Source organism: Primulina eburnea, chromosome 17, assembly GCF_022965805.1.
Source record: "Primulina eburnea isolate SZY01 chromosome 17, ASM2296580v1, whole genome shotgun sequence".
Classification (NCBI taxonomy): Eukaryota; Viridiplantae; Streptophyta; class Magnoliopsida; order Lamiales; family Gesneriaceae; genus Primulina; species Primulina eburnea.
The window spans coordinates 5,823,354-5,840,628 of record NC_133117.1 but is presented as its reverse complement, the minus strand read 5'-3'; the positions used below and the strand labels follow the sequence as shown (position 1 = coordinate 5,840,628).

The window sequence follows — 17,275 nt, the reverse complement described above, 5'->3', positions numbered from 1 at the left end:
CAAAGGTTTAGGGTTTACCTTCGTCCGTCGACAGCCCTTTGATGTCGATTGCCTCGTAACTCAGGCGTCGCTACACTACCAATCCTGGCAGCTCTTGGCTATCGCTCGACCGACAACTAACCCTAGAAACCTTCCAAACCTCTCAAAATGAGACACAACTTCAAGAATTGACAATACAAAATGAGGAAATCCGAGCACTATTTATAGGCTATGTTCGGATCCACCGAACCCACTTCGGAACGTCCGAACTCCTACGTGTCCATCAGCTCTTGACACCTCATGATCGGATCCACCGAACCTACACTTCGGATCATCCGAACTTGCATGTAAACTGACGTGTCGATCAACTCTTGACACCTCATGATCGGATCCACCGAACCCACTTCGGATCGTCCGAACTAGTCGGAGCTACCGAACCATCTTCGGTCCGTCCGATCATGACCACGGTCAAAATTACACATTAAACCTTCTTAATCACCATTAACCCGTTAATTACCCAATTTGGAATTCGGGCTACTACAAGTAAGGAGAAGGTTCAGGGTCGCATCTTTACCATGACTAAGGAAGGTATAAACCATGATTATTCTGTGATCTCTAGCACTATTTTAATTTCAGGCAGAGTAGCTACGACATTGATTGATACTGGTGCTACTCATTCTTTTATGTCTGAATTGTTTTTGAGATCTTTGGGTATAGTTCCTTCTGTTCTTCCCCTCCAGTTCAATGTTGTTTTGCCTTCGGGAGATGTGTTGTGCCCGACGTCTATTGTGTATGCCTGCTCTGTTCAAATTGATGAGCGAGTGGTTTATGCTGATCTGATTGTTATCCCAATGGTTGCATTTGATATTATTTTTGGCATGGATTGGCTATCGACCTATCGTGCAGTGATTGATTGCGTTGTTAAGACGGTGACTTTTGCAGATGATGGCAATAGGTAAGGTATGCTCGCCAGTGCAGGTACTTCGCTGATCCTTCCTTTTATTTCTTGTCTTGAGGCTGAGAAGTTGTTGTGTAGAGGTTGTGATGGGTTTTTGGCTTCGATTGTTGATGTGGATAGAATGGTTAAGTTGAATATTGATGATATTGATGTGGTGAGTGAGTTCGCTGATGTTTTTGAGGATGATGTGCCGGGTTTGCCGCCGGATAGAGATGTGGAGTTTGTAATTGATCTGATTCCAGGTACGGTTCCTATTTCTAAGGCTCCGTACAGAATGGCCCCTACCGAGATGAAGGAGTTGAAGACGCAGTTGCAAGATCTTTTAGATAAAGGTTTCATTCGACCGAGTTCTTCACCTTGGGGAGCTCCGGTTCTTTTCGTCAAGAAGAAAGATGGGTCGTTGCGTCTTTGCATTGATTACAGAGAGCTAAACAAAGTGACGATTAAGAATAAGTATCCGTTGCCACGGATAGATGACTTGTTTGATCAGCTGCAAGGGGCTACTGTGTTTTCGAAGATTGATTTGCGATCTGGCTATTATCAGTTGAAGGTTAGGGAGTCTGATATCCCTAAGACAGCGTTCCGGACCAGGTACGGTCATTATGAATTTCTTGTGATGTCTTTTGGTCTGACCAATGCTCCTTCGGTCTTTATGGATCTGATGAACCGTGTGTTCAAGCCTTATTTGGATAGCTTCGTCATTGTCTTCATCGACGACATTTTGATCTATTCCAAGACCAGAGAGATTCATGCAGAGCACCTCAGAGTTGTTCTCCAGTTGTTGAGAGAGAAGAGGCTGTATGCTAAGTTGAAAAAGTGTGAGTTCTGGTTGGAGCAGATTTCTTTTCTAGGCCATGTTGTTTCGAAGGATGGCATAGCTGTTGATCCGATGAAGATAGAGGCAATTCAGAGGTGGACTATCCCTACCACTGTATCAGAGGTATGCAGTTTTCTTTGTTTGGCGGGTTACTATCGTCGTTTCATTTCAGATTTCTCCAAGATTGCCCTGCCGTTAACCAATCTGACGAGGAAGACTGTGAAGTTCGAGTGGTCCAATGAATGCCAGGGTGGATTCCAAGAGTTGAAAGATAAGTTGACGACAGCTCCTGTTCTTGCATTGCCTAGTGGATCAGAGGACTTTGTTGTTTACACTGACGCGTCGAAGAAGGGTCTTGGTGCAGTGTTGATGCAGCGTGGGAAAGTCATAGCCTATGCTTCTCGCCAGTTGACAGACTACGAGAAGAATTATCCGACGCACGATTTGGAGCTGGCAGCTGTGGTTTTCGCCCTGAATATTTGGAGACATTATTTGTATGGCGAAAAGTGTGAAATCTTCACGGACCACAAGAGTATGAAGTATTTGTTCTCTCAGAAAGAGCTCAATATGCGATAGAGGCGGTGGTTAGAGCTTGTCAAAGATTATGATGTGACTATCAGTTACCACCCAGGGAAAGCGAATGTTGTAGCGGATGCTTTGAGCCGTAAGTCGAGTTCTTCCTTGAGTTCGATGATTCAGCAGCCGTTGTTGATGGACTTGCAGCGAGAGGAGATTGTTTTGGTGGTTCCGGTGACCATTGCTCGCTTTTCAGCGTTGGTCATTCGGGCTACTTTGACGGACAGGATCCGTAGAGAGCAAGCCAGTGATTTGCAGTTGGCAGAGATGAGAGCTAGAGCAGAGGAGAGAGGTAATTCAGAGTTTGGGTGGAATGGAGATGGTTTGACGACTTTCAGAGGCCGTATTTGTGTTCCTGTTGGTGATGATATTCGGCAAGACATTTTGACTGAGGCACATACCGCGCCATATTTGATACATCCAGGCAGCACCAAGATGTATCAGGATCTTCGTAGACTCTATTGGTGGCCAGGTATGAAGAAAGATATTGCCATATTTATTTCTCAGTGCCTAACTTGTCAGCAGGTGAAGATTGAGCACCAGAGACCTGCTGGGACATTGTTGTCATTGCCGATTCCTCAGTGGAAATGGGAGCATATTACGATGGACTTCGTGACTGGTCTTCCCAGGACGCAGAAAGGTTTTAATTCCATTTGGGTTATTGTTGATCGATTGACCAAGTCAGCGCACTTTCTTCCAGTCAAGACGACGTATTCCATGAATCAGTATGCCGAAGAGTACGTAGCAGAGATTGTTAGACTTCATGGTGTTCCTGTGTCGATCGTGTCTGATCGTGACCCTAGATTTACTTCAGAGTTTTGGAAGAGTTTGCACAGAGCTATGGGTTCACGGTTAGCTTTCAGTACAGCATATCACCCTCAGAGCGACGGTCACTCAGAGAGAGTTATTCAGATTCTAGAGGATATGCTCAGAGCTTGTACCATTGATTATCCTGGTAGCTGGGATTCTAAGTTGCCTCTTGTTGAATTCACGTACAACAACAGTTACCAAACGACGATTGGCATGGCACCGTATGAAGCACTTTACGGCAGGAAGTGTAGATCTCCCTTGTATTGGGATGAGGTTGGTGAGAGGAAGTTGTTGGGTCCCGAGTTGGTCCAACAGATAGCTGATGTTGTTGCTGTTATTCGAGAGAGGATGAAGACTGCTCAGTCGAGACAGAAGAGCTATGCAGATGTGCGTCGTAGGCCGTTGCAGTTTGAGGTTGGTGACCATGTGTTCTTGAAGATTGCACCTCTCAAGGGTGTAATGCGATTTGGCAAGAAGGGTAAGTTGAGTCCGAGATTCATTGGCCCATTTGAGATCTTGGATAGAGTTGGTGATCGAGCTTACAGGTTAGCCTTACCGCCAGATCTTGACAGAGTTCACAATGTTTTTCATGTTTCGATGCTCATGAAGTATATTGCGAATCCTTCCCATGTTCTTCGCCACTATTGGATTTGACGCCGAACTTGACCTACCAAGAGATTCCAGTCCAGATTTTGGACCGCAAAGTCAGAGTATTGAGGAACAAAGAGATCGACATCGTTAAAGTCCTTTGGAGGAATCATTTGATCGAAGAGGCTACGTGGGAACCGGAGGATGAGATGAGAGAGAAATATCCTGAGTTGTTTGTGCAGTGATGTCAATTTCGAGGACGAAATTCCCTTAAGGAGGGGAGATTGTAATAGCCGAGCCTGGTGTACGGTACGGTTTAAGTTTTGTATGTTTATTGGGTTATATGATTTAGATGTTAAGAGTTGTGTTTATGGGTTATAGTGTGTTGGTTATTATTGTTTTGTGGTGTTGTTGTTAGTGGTTGATGGTGGTTATGTTGTATCAGTGTTTCGGTTCGATTTTAGTTGCTTAATATTTTGTCTTGGCCGTGACCAGACCGCACCCGCGCTCAGTACAGGACCGCACCCACGGTCGTAATTCTTGATTTTTGGTTGGTTTTGCCGTAGCCACACCGCACCCGCGGTGTTAAGTGTACCGCACCCACGGTGTAAGCAGCGCACCCGCGGTAGTGTTAGGACCGCACCCGCGGTCGTGGTTTTTCAGAAACTGTTGGGATGCCGAGAGCTTACCGCACCCGCGGTAAGGATAGACCGCACCCGCGGTCGTGCACAGCAGAAACGTGTTTCGCATTTTTAAGTGATATAATTGGATGATTGGTTCACTTTCCCTTTTCTTTTCTTCCCCTTTTTGATTTCTCTCCTTAGAGACTAGGGTTTCTCTCCTTTCTTTCATTTCCTACCTTTGATTCTTGCATCTTGGTGGTTATTTGTTGAGAGATTAAGGTTCTACTTGGTGCTAGGAAGCTAAGGTAAGCTTTTGGTGTTGTTTATCTTGGTTTTGGGGGAGATGTGATATGGGTTTGTTGATATTGTTGGTTTTATTGATTAATTGACATGTGTTTTTGGTTATTGAGATGTTGATGGAGTATATTATGGTTTATTGTTATAGGATTTCAACCAAGGGTTTAGTTGAAGGTTTCAAGTGGTTGTAAGTGAAATTTCATCCTTTGTGCTCACATGATAGTATATGTATTGTATTTCAATGATTTTAAAGTGCTATTCCTTCACTTGATTCATGTTTATGTATTGATATACTTGTTATGTATTGTGGAGACAATTGATGTCTCAATTATTGGAATGGGAATACAAAAGAGAAAGAGTTTACAAAGTGCTTGTTTAAATACCAAAGAGAGTTCAAATTGATTTATGGATTGATAGATATATAGTCAGAGATTGCATGCAATTAGTTGATCAACGACCATAGGCTTATATCCCTCAGAGTTGTCGATTTATATCGATGGGATATAGGTACAGAGACAGAGATACTATTTAGATATCAATCCATACCAGAGAAAAGAGAAATACCATCTTATTGTTGATATGCTATGATATTCACATTTCAGAGTTGATGTTATTTATGTTTTTAAAGCTATGATTTTCAGAGTATGATATGTTCATTGATATGTAAGAGTTCCACTTGCTGAGTTTTATACTCATTTCAGTTATTTCATGTGATGCAGATAAGAGCGACGGACCAGGACAGTGATTGTGGGCCGGAGTCATATGCATGGGAGAAGGAAGGAAGATGTTATTTTGTTGACATTTTGGACATGATCATAGGAATGATATTTTGTATTTTGTTATATCATTTGAATGATCATGTATTTAGTTTTGATGTAAATGTTTTATAGAAATGTATTTTGAATTCCTTCTTCCCTTTAAAGAAAATTTTAAATTCCGCTGTATTTTATTTTAAACGGGTCAGAGGTGTCACAATATCATATGTGATCTGATGAGTTAATAGTGAAAGGAGTCTTTGGCCAGATAAAGACACGTGCTTTGGGAAAATGTGTTTTCGTAGTTGCACATACCATGTCACTGTTATCACTCAAAGATAGATCATAGCATTATCGAATTCATTTGCAACTCTCGATATATCAATGATTGGAGATTCGATCGGAATATATGAGTTGAAGGGACCGTGTAGGACCGAGCGCTTGCCGCTTTACCAAAAGCTATAGCTAGTGGTAATGGTGCAACTCAAATCTTTTAAACCGCACAACAGCTCAAGCACCACGGTTCGATCGCTCTACTAAACAAGGATAATTATTGCACCCAACAATCTCCATCCCAATAATTGCACTCCTTGCAATCAATGATAATCGAACCCGCGACCTTGACTCTGATACCAATTGTAGGACCGAGCGCTTGCCGCTTTATCAAAAGCTATAGCTAGTGGTAATGGTGCAACTCAAATCTTTTAAACCGCACAACAGCTCAAGCACCACGGTTCGATCGCTCTACCAAACAAGGACAACTATTGCACCCAACAGACCGTACTGTACACTAACCATAACTTAAGGTTCTTACATGCACTATCAGAGATACCTAGGGGATCATAGGACGATGCTACTAGACACTCTTACCATGATCTGATGGGTGCAATTATAATTGAGTTATGACATTCTTGATAAATGTATTGATGAATAGAATGAGTCAAATTATGGTAAGTCCGAATAAGAATAAATGTTATTCTAAATCACAAGAAGTTGTGAACCCACAGCTAGCTCTATCGCTGACAAGTATAAGATTCTGTGTTCCCGTTGATATAGTCAAGTTCAAAGAGTTGAATTTGACGACTGTAGTTTGATGAAGATCAAACAGAATACTTATAAAAAAGTTTATAAGTTGATTCCATAAGATATAAGAAGCAGAAGTTAACTTAACTGACAATTGAGCTAGAAGAAAAAAATGTCTGTTTTCGCGAAGGAGTTCACAAAATTGGCTGTTGTAAAAAATGGATTAGTGTAAAATTTTGATTTTTGCAATTTTCAATTTCATTATATGAACAAGATTTGTATCATTGATATATCGGTCCTGTCTGATCATCGATCGGGATTATGATGAGTTTACAATTATTTATTTAGTGAATTTAGAATATACCAATTAAATAATAGTGTTAATAGTGATGCCTATTAATATGTACAAAATTCACATGAAATATTTCAAAAGAATCTAGAATTTATTTACTAATAAGTTAATTAAGAAATTAAATAATATGTCTATACATATAAAATATGTGCATCTATAGACGTATTAATATAAATATAAATATAATATATATATATATATATATATATATATATATATATATATTATAAATAAGTGAATATACTATCTATTATCCAGAGTTGATTTATATATGATATAATCACATGAGAATGTAAAATAATGATAACAAACAATCTTGATAGAAGAAAGACTCGTGATGTAATAAAAAAGTAAAGTCTATAAATATTTCATTAATGATTATTTGAAATAAGATTATTTTTGCATCTATATTTTGGCAACTAAAATTTTCCAACTCTCCCCTTCAACTAAAATTTCAGCCAAAACAGTTCTAGTGAAGCAAATCGACAGACCTCTTCCACCGTTCGTCGCCCGTCGCAGCCAGATCTCTGAAATTTCGACGATCCAGTCTTGACATAATATTGTTCGAGATTTCTAGTGTGATCCAAATAAATAATCCAGTCTTCGATCGTGAACTTAAATTCGACGATCAAAAAAAGAAGATTTGTTCGAAGAGATTTACAAGAATGACTATCTCGAATTAAAATTCGGAATAGTTTGTAGCTAAAGTTGATGTTTTAATTCATACGACGTCCAAGGAATGTTTCAACTTCGAAACAAAATTTTTAAACTTCCGACGCGCCTTAAGTATGAGAAATTTGAGTTTCCAACAATATTATATTTATTTATTAAATGGCTAGAATCGGGCAGCTCATTGCCGGTGTTCTTATCCTCTGCGCCGCCGGCGTACTGTCGGACCTCTTTGTGGAGGAGAATCCAATCTGCCAAGTTGTCCACGGTTTATGTCTCCATACTTTATGTGATCATTATGCCAACACATAAGGTTTCGTTGTGCATATAACATTTGCAAACATGGGATTAGAGGAAAATAATAAATTCTCTTTCATGAAACATTTTTTTTATTGAGAGATTTGCTTAAATAAACTTCACACAATTACTATAATCAATTTTAGTCTTCATTTAAATTAATTTATCAAAATAGTCTTTTTATCTTATCAAACTACACAGATATCCCCTATCATTTAAACTGTATTCACCGTCAATTTCTTCATCTCAAACTCTTTATTTGATTTTCTCATGCTCTCGAATAATCTTATGAATTCCATGCATTTGGACATAGAACGATGATAATTTGAGATAATTCTTTTGTCGAGTTGCATTTTTATGCATTTTATTTTTTTGAAGGTTTGTTGTGCATACTCATAAACTGTTAGAATTAAATGAAGTAGAGACTTAATTGAGACCATCAGATTTCTTATTTATATTTGTGTAAACTCACATTGATGTAATTATTACGTTTCATAACCATGATGATTGATGATTTTGTTTATATTATTTTGCATGATCAACAATCGTAATTAAAATATTATAACCTTAGTGGTTTCGTATGCACTAATTCAAGCTAACAATTTATAATTTTATTAAAATATGTTTATTGATATAAGTAAGTAGTATTAAAAAATTAATATATTATAAATTAAATAAAACAGAACAAATGTTAAATCAACTCTTAAGTCTTAAAGAAAAATAATAGATAATTAAACAAATGATTCACGAAAATGGAACATGTGTGTTCATAGAAAAATGTTATTTTAGGATTTTTTTAATTAAATAAGACATAATACAAAATGTGCAATAAAGAAGACAATGGACTAGAATAATCAATTTCTTTTTTTTTAGGCAAAAACTTGTGTGAGACGGTTTCACGGGTTGTATTTGTGAGACAGATCTCTTATTTGGGTTATCCATGAAAAAGTATTATTTTTTATGCTAAGAGTATTACTTTTTATTGTGAATATGGGTAGGGTTGACCCGACTCACAAATATTGATCCGTGAGATGGTCTCACATGAGACCCACTCTTTTTTTTAATACCATATCAAATAAAAAGGAAAAGATTTTGCTTCTTTTCCTGTAGATATTTTGATATACATAAAGTAGGATAGCGTGTAAAGATAATAATATATTTGATTTTTGAAATCAAATTAATTATACTAATTTTAAACAAAATCTAATTAAATAACGAATATTATATATATTGCAATATGATTTTCCGAGCGAAAACATACAATTCGGACTTTGAATTTGAGATTCAAATTGAGAATTCAATTCTCCCATCTTCTCGGTTGAAAGTTTTATAATATAATTTCATTCTTTTGTACTTTCGTACAATCTATACATCGTTGAGACCATGGTTTTACTAAGATATTAGAGTTTTGTTCGTGTAAAATTGAATAGTTGTCAAGTGCTAATTATTCGTGGTACTAAAACAATAGATGTCTCTGTGGATGATCGGCATTGCTGCTGATTGCTGAAGAATGAAGATAGGACAATGCACCAGCACATTCAGCAGCGATTCTTGGATGGTCGCTCCAAGAAAACCAAGGTGCTTCGCCATTGTTATGTATGTGATCACGAGAGAGTGTACCATTTGATATAAACTCGTAAACCAATAAAGGAACTTCACTCTCTAAACAACGTCCCAAAAGTTTAAAGACATTTCGATTATTTACTTGGATCAAAATGGACAATTCGTTTATAAATTGCTCGATTTGGTTCTGGTCCATTATTCTTGATTTCTTGATAACGACAACTCGTTGATCACGTAGGATTCCTTTGTATATCGTGCCATAACCCCCCATGCCAAGGATCCGGTCTTCAGAGTAGTTGTTAGTGGCTATTTCTAGCTCCTTGGCATAGAAGATCTTACACGACTCGACTCTAGACTCAAGAGATGAAGTCCGCTGCTTCAAAAAGAGCCCACCATTTTATGGAAGAATTTCTCTCATTTTAACAAGGTTTCTTTTCTTCATTCCATAATCTAGCCATGTCATACGAATAAAAATAAACATCAGTCCAATATTGAAACCTGAAACATCAAGTGACAACATCAAAATTACGAAGAGAACAAGGAAAATGTGCAAAAGTTGGTCAATTGAGGTGGTCGCTTATCTTCAATCTTACCTTTATATATTTATGTATTACACACAAACACATATATATAATATTTGATTTCACAATACTGAGGTACACGCATGTAAAATAAATTATTTTTGAAGTATTGCTATATTTTTCTATGAGTTTACAAGATATGCAACATGTGTCTTGAACATCTATTATACTGTCATGATCGAAAACTTGTAGTTGAACTCAACCCCAAACTTCCTTTGTATGTATATCGATTTGTCTTCAATATGCTAAAATCTCAAGCATGCATGTTAGCATAGAGATCAAGATATTTAGATGATTAATTTTCTCTGACAGTTAGTTCCTTTTGGCACTGTTTGGTACACGAGACAAGGGTGTGATTGATAAATAATCCGTCTTATCCCCTGTTTGGTACGTTTTTAAAAAGCCCATGATAATATCATGGGCCCTTGATAAATACATTTTTAGAAGGATAATACATCCTTAATGAGAGGTGTGATAGTTTTAATTTAATGATAAAATATACTACAAATTACTTAATTACCCCCATTTATAAAATGGAAATATGATTTTTTTAAAAAGTAAAATAAAATGGAAATATGGCTTTATTTGTTCGAAAACATTGAATGTCAAATAATGGGAATTTTATTTGAATAAATATTTATATGACGAGTAGGCAATAGGCATTATGTCAAATTTGTTTTAATTTCAACCTTTATGTTTTAGAATTAAACAAACTATTTACAATTAAATTGTATTTTATATATCGTTTAAAAGTATAAGAGGCAATTATTAAATGATAACTTACTCAAAATTCTTTTGAATTTATAGGATTAGAGATGTTCAGAAAATGGATTTTGGAGTAAAATATATAACATATATTGAAAATTATGATTTCTTTTGAATAAAAAGGGTACCGGATCCAAATTTCAGAACCATATATATATATATATATATATATATATATATATATATATATATATATATAATGAAATATAAGTTTTTGTGATAGAGTTAATTTTGTCATTACATGTCAATATATAAATTTAATCACTCATGTTAAAATCATACCAAACATTCAACATATTATCTTATCATTATATTTATCCTTGATTTATCCTTACACTGTATATCCCTTACTTATCATATCCTATGTACCAAACTGTACCTTTATGTGCAACCTCCACCTAAGAATATAATGAGACATATTTTGATTTAATACAAAATAAAAATCAATAAAAATATCTCATCAAACTAAATGCTTTTCGTATTTCATTTTCAAGGCATGTTTTATTTTAAATTTTTTTACATCGTATAAAGTTTCATTATTATTTAATGTTACTAAATTTATTCTGAAAATACAAAGAATTTTCGAGATTAAGGCATAAACCAAACTTCACCAATAAGAGAATCTGACCTTAGTTTATTTTGAGATTTATGAAATCCAGCTAATTATGGACCTCATATCTAGAACTTGTAAGATTTTGTCTGAGCTAGCTATACTTGGTTTGTCGCTTCTTCAAGTTATCATTCAAAAACTAAGCAGTGCAGATGAAACTAAGCTCATAATATTACAGGTGGCTGATCAAATCATACTGCTTTTCCTCAATGTTTTTGGTTGCCGTAGTTCTACAGTTCATGAAGAAGCTATGCTTGCTACTAGCGCACTGGCCTATGCCACCGGGCATGAATATTTAGAGATGGGTTTGCAAAATTTTGAGGAATATCAGGTTTGCGCCTTTTCCCGTGCACTGGATGAAAAGATCTTGCCGTGATGTGATCGGATGATGACACTTCTTCTCAATGATCTCTCCAGTGCTGAACTACACCGCTCGCTTAAGCCTGCCATATTTTCTTGCTTTGGTGACTTCGATCTTGCAATCACTGAGCATTTTGAGAAGTACATCAGTTATGTACTATCAATGATGCAGAGGAAGTGTGCACTCGGATGGATTACACCGATGAGATGGACTATGGCAACCTGCTCAGACACAATATTTCGAGGGTTATTCAGGAATTCTTCAGGGATTCAAGAATTCGAAGGCTGAGCTCGTGCTACCATATGCTCCTCTCATCTTCTGTAGTTCATTGATTTGGTTGCCACAGATAAAACAGAGTTATAATAAATTGATTTGTACATTAATATCTTCCATTATTAGTATTATTATATTATTATTTGTACATTAATATCTTTCATAAATCAACTCATTCCATGTGTCGGGCACCCCTGGAAGGCACCAATGCAAACAATCAGCGAATTTAGCCGGATCAGCTTTCTGCCGGGGCTGTTCATCCACCATATGTAAGTATTAAAGACTAGAATATCTGTATCCTTCCAATGGAATCCATTCTTGGAAATGTATTCTGCCATTTTGTTCTTTGGGATATGCTGTGATTTCGTGGATCATCTGAATTTGATTAAACCAGGATTGGCGCCGTCAAATTCAATTGTAGCATTATAATCCTACACATTACAAATTCAATGTTAAATCTAAAGAAAAATTTTTAGATTGCAAAGTCCACTGTCATTATTTGGTTGAAGTGATATAAATCTTTATGTTTTAAGAGAGATATATGGCTTTATGCCGGTATTAAAAAAAAAAAAAGAAAGTCCCCACCCCAAATGTTATAAAAAGGAAGAATTAATGAGGACCCCGACCATGACAGTCCAAGAATCCGACAGACAGAACCCCGCCACCGGTCGCAACTTCAATTTGGTGAGATAGAAAATAATGTAGGACCTAGCTTTTAAGGGTTCTTAATAATTGATCAACCGACACAATATAGATAAATATTTTGTACACAAATAAACAAAAATATTACTAGTATTACTAGTTATGAAAGAATGAAAATAATACAATTATTTGATATCTTTTGGACACATTTTAGCTTATGGAGAGTCAAACCTGAATCGAGAAAACAAAGAACGGGGCTCCCATTTTCCAGGATAGCAGAGCAAGTCGTGGCCTCCCATCGATTTCTGTTCACTGAATCCCCCACGAAGAAAAGTCTCTTCCCCCTTAGTTTCTCCCAGAACAATTTGGCTTTGAACCTCAACCAAACCAATCAATACATTTTTGAAGTTAAATCACTCATAAAATCAACACTAAAAACTAGCCCTACAAAAAACAAAAGCACACCAGTTGGATGGAGCAAAACTTATATAATAAATATTTTCGAACACACACACACATATGTAGACGTGTGTGTGTGTGTATATATGTGTGTATTTATAGACTAAAATAATGAGATTACTCATGAGTGCTTACTTGGGTAAAGAACAGTCATTAGCTTGCCATCTCCAGTTCTAATACATTGTGTCCATTCTACCATTCTTCACACAAGTGACCTGTGAAGTTAAGTAAGCACATTCCTCCTCTTTGTACAGCGGCCGGCTGATGTTATTAAAGACCCGTTTCCCCTGTGACAAATGAAAGCTCTCTGATGGCAAAACTATCTCCTCTTCCTCACTTGGATTGCTGATTTGTTCAAGAAAACTGACTTTGTACTCTTGGAACATTTGGAAGGCTGGCCGTTGGAGAAAAATCGAAGTAACATCTTTGGTGAATACTTATAAGCGGGTCGTTTATTGCGTGGATCAAAGGGATACTCCCCGTTGCTGCATTGTGTTCAAGTCTCTTTCTTTTCGTAGTACTTCGAGTTCCATCGCCACTTCTCTCATCGTTGGCCTATCATCACCTTGTAGCTTAAGGCAACTCTTTATGAGCTCTGCAACGGCCTGGAGTTGCTCTAGAGTCCCCTCTCTACGTACTCGGGGATCCAAGATTTGGAACAAGCGGTTGGATTCTAATGATATCAAGAAAAATATGGACAGGCTCTTCTCTTCATCTGGTGCCGTGCTGGAGATTGGCTTTCTCCCTGTCATTAGCTCTGCAAGAATAACTCCAAAGCTGTAGACGTCGCTTTTCTCGGTTAACCGGCTTGTTTGCATGTACTCGGGGTCTAAATATCCAAAGGTCCCTTGGACTCGAGTGATTACATGTGCTTGATCAGCGGGGACTAATTTGGAAACCCCAAAATCCGAAATTTTTGCATTGTATTTTTCATCCATGAGTATGTTTTGTGACTTGATGTCTCTGTGGATGATCGGCGTTGCTGCTTGAGAATGAAGATAGGACAATGCACCAAAACATTCAGCAGCAATTCTTAAACGGTCGCTCCAAGAAAACCAAGGCGCTTCGCCATTGTGATGTATGTGATGATAGAGTGTACCATTTGATATATACTCGTAAACTAATAAAGGAACTTCACTCTCCAAACAACATCCCAAAAGCTTCACGATATTTCGATGATTTACTTGGGTCAAAATGGACAGTTCGTTTATATATTGCTCGATTTGGTTCTGGTCCATTATTCTGGATTTTTTGATAGCCACAACTCGTTGGTCTCGTAGGATTCCTTTGTATACCGTGCCATAACCGCCCGTGCCAAGGATCCGGTCTTCAGAGTAGTTGTTTGTTGCCGTTTCTAGCTCTTTGGCATGGAAGATCTTACACGGCTCGACTCCAGACTCAAGAGATGAAATCCGCTGCTTCAGAAGGAGCCCGCCATTTTGACGGAAAATTTTTTCTCTCATTTTAATAAGGTTTCTTTTCTTCATTACGTAATATAGCCATGTAATACCAATAAAAATGGACAATAGTCCAATACTGAAACCTGAAACATCAAGTGACAACATCAAAATTACAAAGAGAACAAGGAAAATGTGCAAAAGTCGGTCAATATAGGTGGTCACTTATCTTCAATCTTACCTTTATATATTTATGTATTACTCACAAACACATATATAAAATATTTGATTTCACCATACCTATGGAGTATTTCATCAGTGGAAAATGAGAGTTTACAGCAATGCATCCGTGTCCGTCTTTTCTTCCATCACCGGAGTATCTCTTTTTGCAAACACAATGAAAGCTCCCAGGAGTGTTTGAACAAATACTATTTTCATCACATGGATTGTCCTTGCATTCATTTATATCTGTTACATGGAATCACATTATGTCATTTAGGAGCAATGCCAAAACCTTGGAAAGAAAACAATATTATTTTTGAAGTATTGTATATTTTTCTATGAGTTTACAAGATATGTAGCATGTGGCTTGAAGATCTATTATACTGTCATGAACGAAAACTTGTAGTTGAACTCAACCCCAAACTTCTTTTGTAACACACGTATATCGATTTGTCTTCAATATGCTAAAATCTCAAGCATGCAAGTTAGCATAGAGATCAAAAAATTTAGATGATTAATTTTCTATGACAGTCCCTTTATGTAGCTAGGCCTGTGCAACCTCGACCTAAGAATCTAATGAGACATATTTTGTTTAAACACAAAATAAAAATCAATAAACATATCTATCAAACAAAATGCTTTTCTTATATCATTTTCAAGGCATTTTTTATTTTAATTTTTTTTTACATAATTTCATTATTATTTAATGTTACTAACTAATTTATTCTGAAAATACATATCTACGTGATTGAACTTGTCACCTACAAGTTTGAGTTTACACAGAATGCCGAGGTCAAGGCATTGGCCAAATGTACAGCGAATGGTCGATAATTGAAATTTCTCTTGTTTTGTCAATCTTAATGAAAAATAAGTCTTAGAAAAAAAAACAAAGTACATTAATATTTAAGATGCTCAATCAACTTGAGCAACCTTTTAATTTGTCCTTCATTAAGGTAAAGTACTCCTCCATTATACAGTTGTTTTATTGTACCCTTTCAAGAAAGCAGCAGAACACTACAAATTTTGTGAATTACTTGATTTATGGAACAATATATATAATGGCATGTGCACAGCATGGCCTGCCGGATTAAGCTCATCGATCAGAGATTCTTTGAAAAGTCACTTATATTTAATTAGATCTAAAATAGTTTTTTTTTATTTACAAAAAAAATTACATCATCATTGATCCCTTTTAATTTTAGTGTGTCTTGATCTTTATACATTTCTCAAACACATAAAATGCAGATCTCGTCTTCTTATGGCAATAATATGACATAAATTCTCCTAAATAATTTATTAAACTCTTTACTTTCCATTCTTAGTTAAAAAATCATAAAATATGTTAGTATTAAATTTCATATTATTAGATTATTATAGAGTGAGTCTCATATGAGACCGTCTCACGGGTCATAATCCGTGAGACGGGTCAACCCTACCCATTTTCACGATAAAAAATAGTACTTTTAGCATAAAAAGTAATACTTTTTCATGGATGATCCAAATAAGAGATCCGTCTCACAAATATGACCCGTGAGACCGTCTCACACAAGTTTTTGCCATTATTATATTCTTATCATGTTATTCTATTATTGTATATATAATTATTACTTTTCTTATATCTTTTTGTGATACTACAATTTATTACTTAATTAGAAACTGCGTTAAAAATATAATTACAAAATTGTTTTAAAATCATAAAATAACATGTAAAGAGAAAATTAAAAGGATAAAATTTTTAAAGATAGTATAGAGGTGGATTCTTTAATAAAATTAATATAGGAGTTGCATTTTATTATAAAACTAAAGAGGAATTATTATTATTATTTTTATTATTACTTATTTATTATTTAATAATCATTAGCTTTATAAAAGTGTATATAATGGGACAAATTTTTTTATTTGCGATTTATCAACTTGACCCTTTATTCTACACTATTCTATATAAAACTACTTAAATGTAAAGATATAAATAATAGGATATAAATTCTCCTAAATAATTTATTAAACTCTTTACTTTCAATTCTTAGTTAAAAAATCATAAAATATGTTAATATTAAATTTCATATTATTAGATTATTATATACTTATCATATTATTCTACTATTGCAAATATAATTATTATTTTTCTTATATCTTCTTGTGATACTACAATGTATTACTTAATTAGAAACTGAGCTAAAAATATAATTAGAAAATTGCTTTAAAATCATAAAATAACATGTAGAGAGAAAATTAAAAAGATAAAATATTTAAAGGTAGTATAGAAATGAATTATTTAATAAAATTAATATAAGAGTTATATTTTATTCTTGAAGTGATATAAATTATCATAATCAATGTATATTGTGGTGATAATAATAATTAGACTACTAATTAATTATATATTAAGTGGAATAAATATAAAATTTTGATATTTCATTTTTACTCTTACAACAATTATGAATTTATATAGATAAATCCGTACTGATTTTTTGAATTTGTATTGATAAAGAGGTCATTTTTCTCTTTTGACAATTGGAAAAACATGGCCAATGATCCACATTTTTGTAGGTACGTAGATATAGATAAAAAAAAAATGTATATTAATTAATAATTAATACTAATTAACCATATTTTATGGTTATAATTATGTCTTTTTGACTTTCTTTCCTTGTCTTT

At 35.4% G+C, this 17,275-nt stretch overlaps 1 protein-coding gene and 1 pseudogene across 2 annotated transcripts; one reads left to right on the top strand and one right to left on the bottom strand.

The window, feature by feature from the left end:
- Positions 1-11,318: 11,318 nt before the first annotated feature.
- Positions 11,319-11,987, top strand: LOC140818768 (importin subunit beta-1-like; annotated as a pseudogene).
- Positions 11,794-14,670, bottom strand: LOC140818281 (wall-associated receptor kinase-like 1). Of its 2 annotated transcripts, none has more exons than XM_073178203.1 (3): positions 13,134-14,670; positions 12,771-12,983; positions 11,794-12,328 (listed from the first exon to the last, which is right to left on the bottom strand). In XM_073178203.1, the coding sequence occupies exon 1, from the start codon at positions 14,561-14,563 to the stop codon at positions 13,463-13,465; it is 1,101 nt and encodes a 366-aa protein (XP_073034304.1). In that variant the 5' UTR covers positions 14,564-14,670; the 3' UTR covers positions 11,794-12,328; positions 12,771-12,983; positions 13,134-13,462. The 2 variants fall into 2 exon arrangements, with proteins under 2 accessions (XP_073034304.1, XP_073034306.1); XM_073178205.1 differs by having other exon boundaries at positions 12,771-12,916.
- Positions 14,671-17,275: the final 2,605 nt, after the last annotated feature.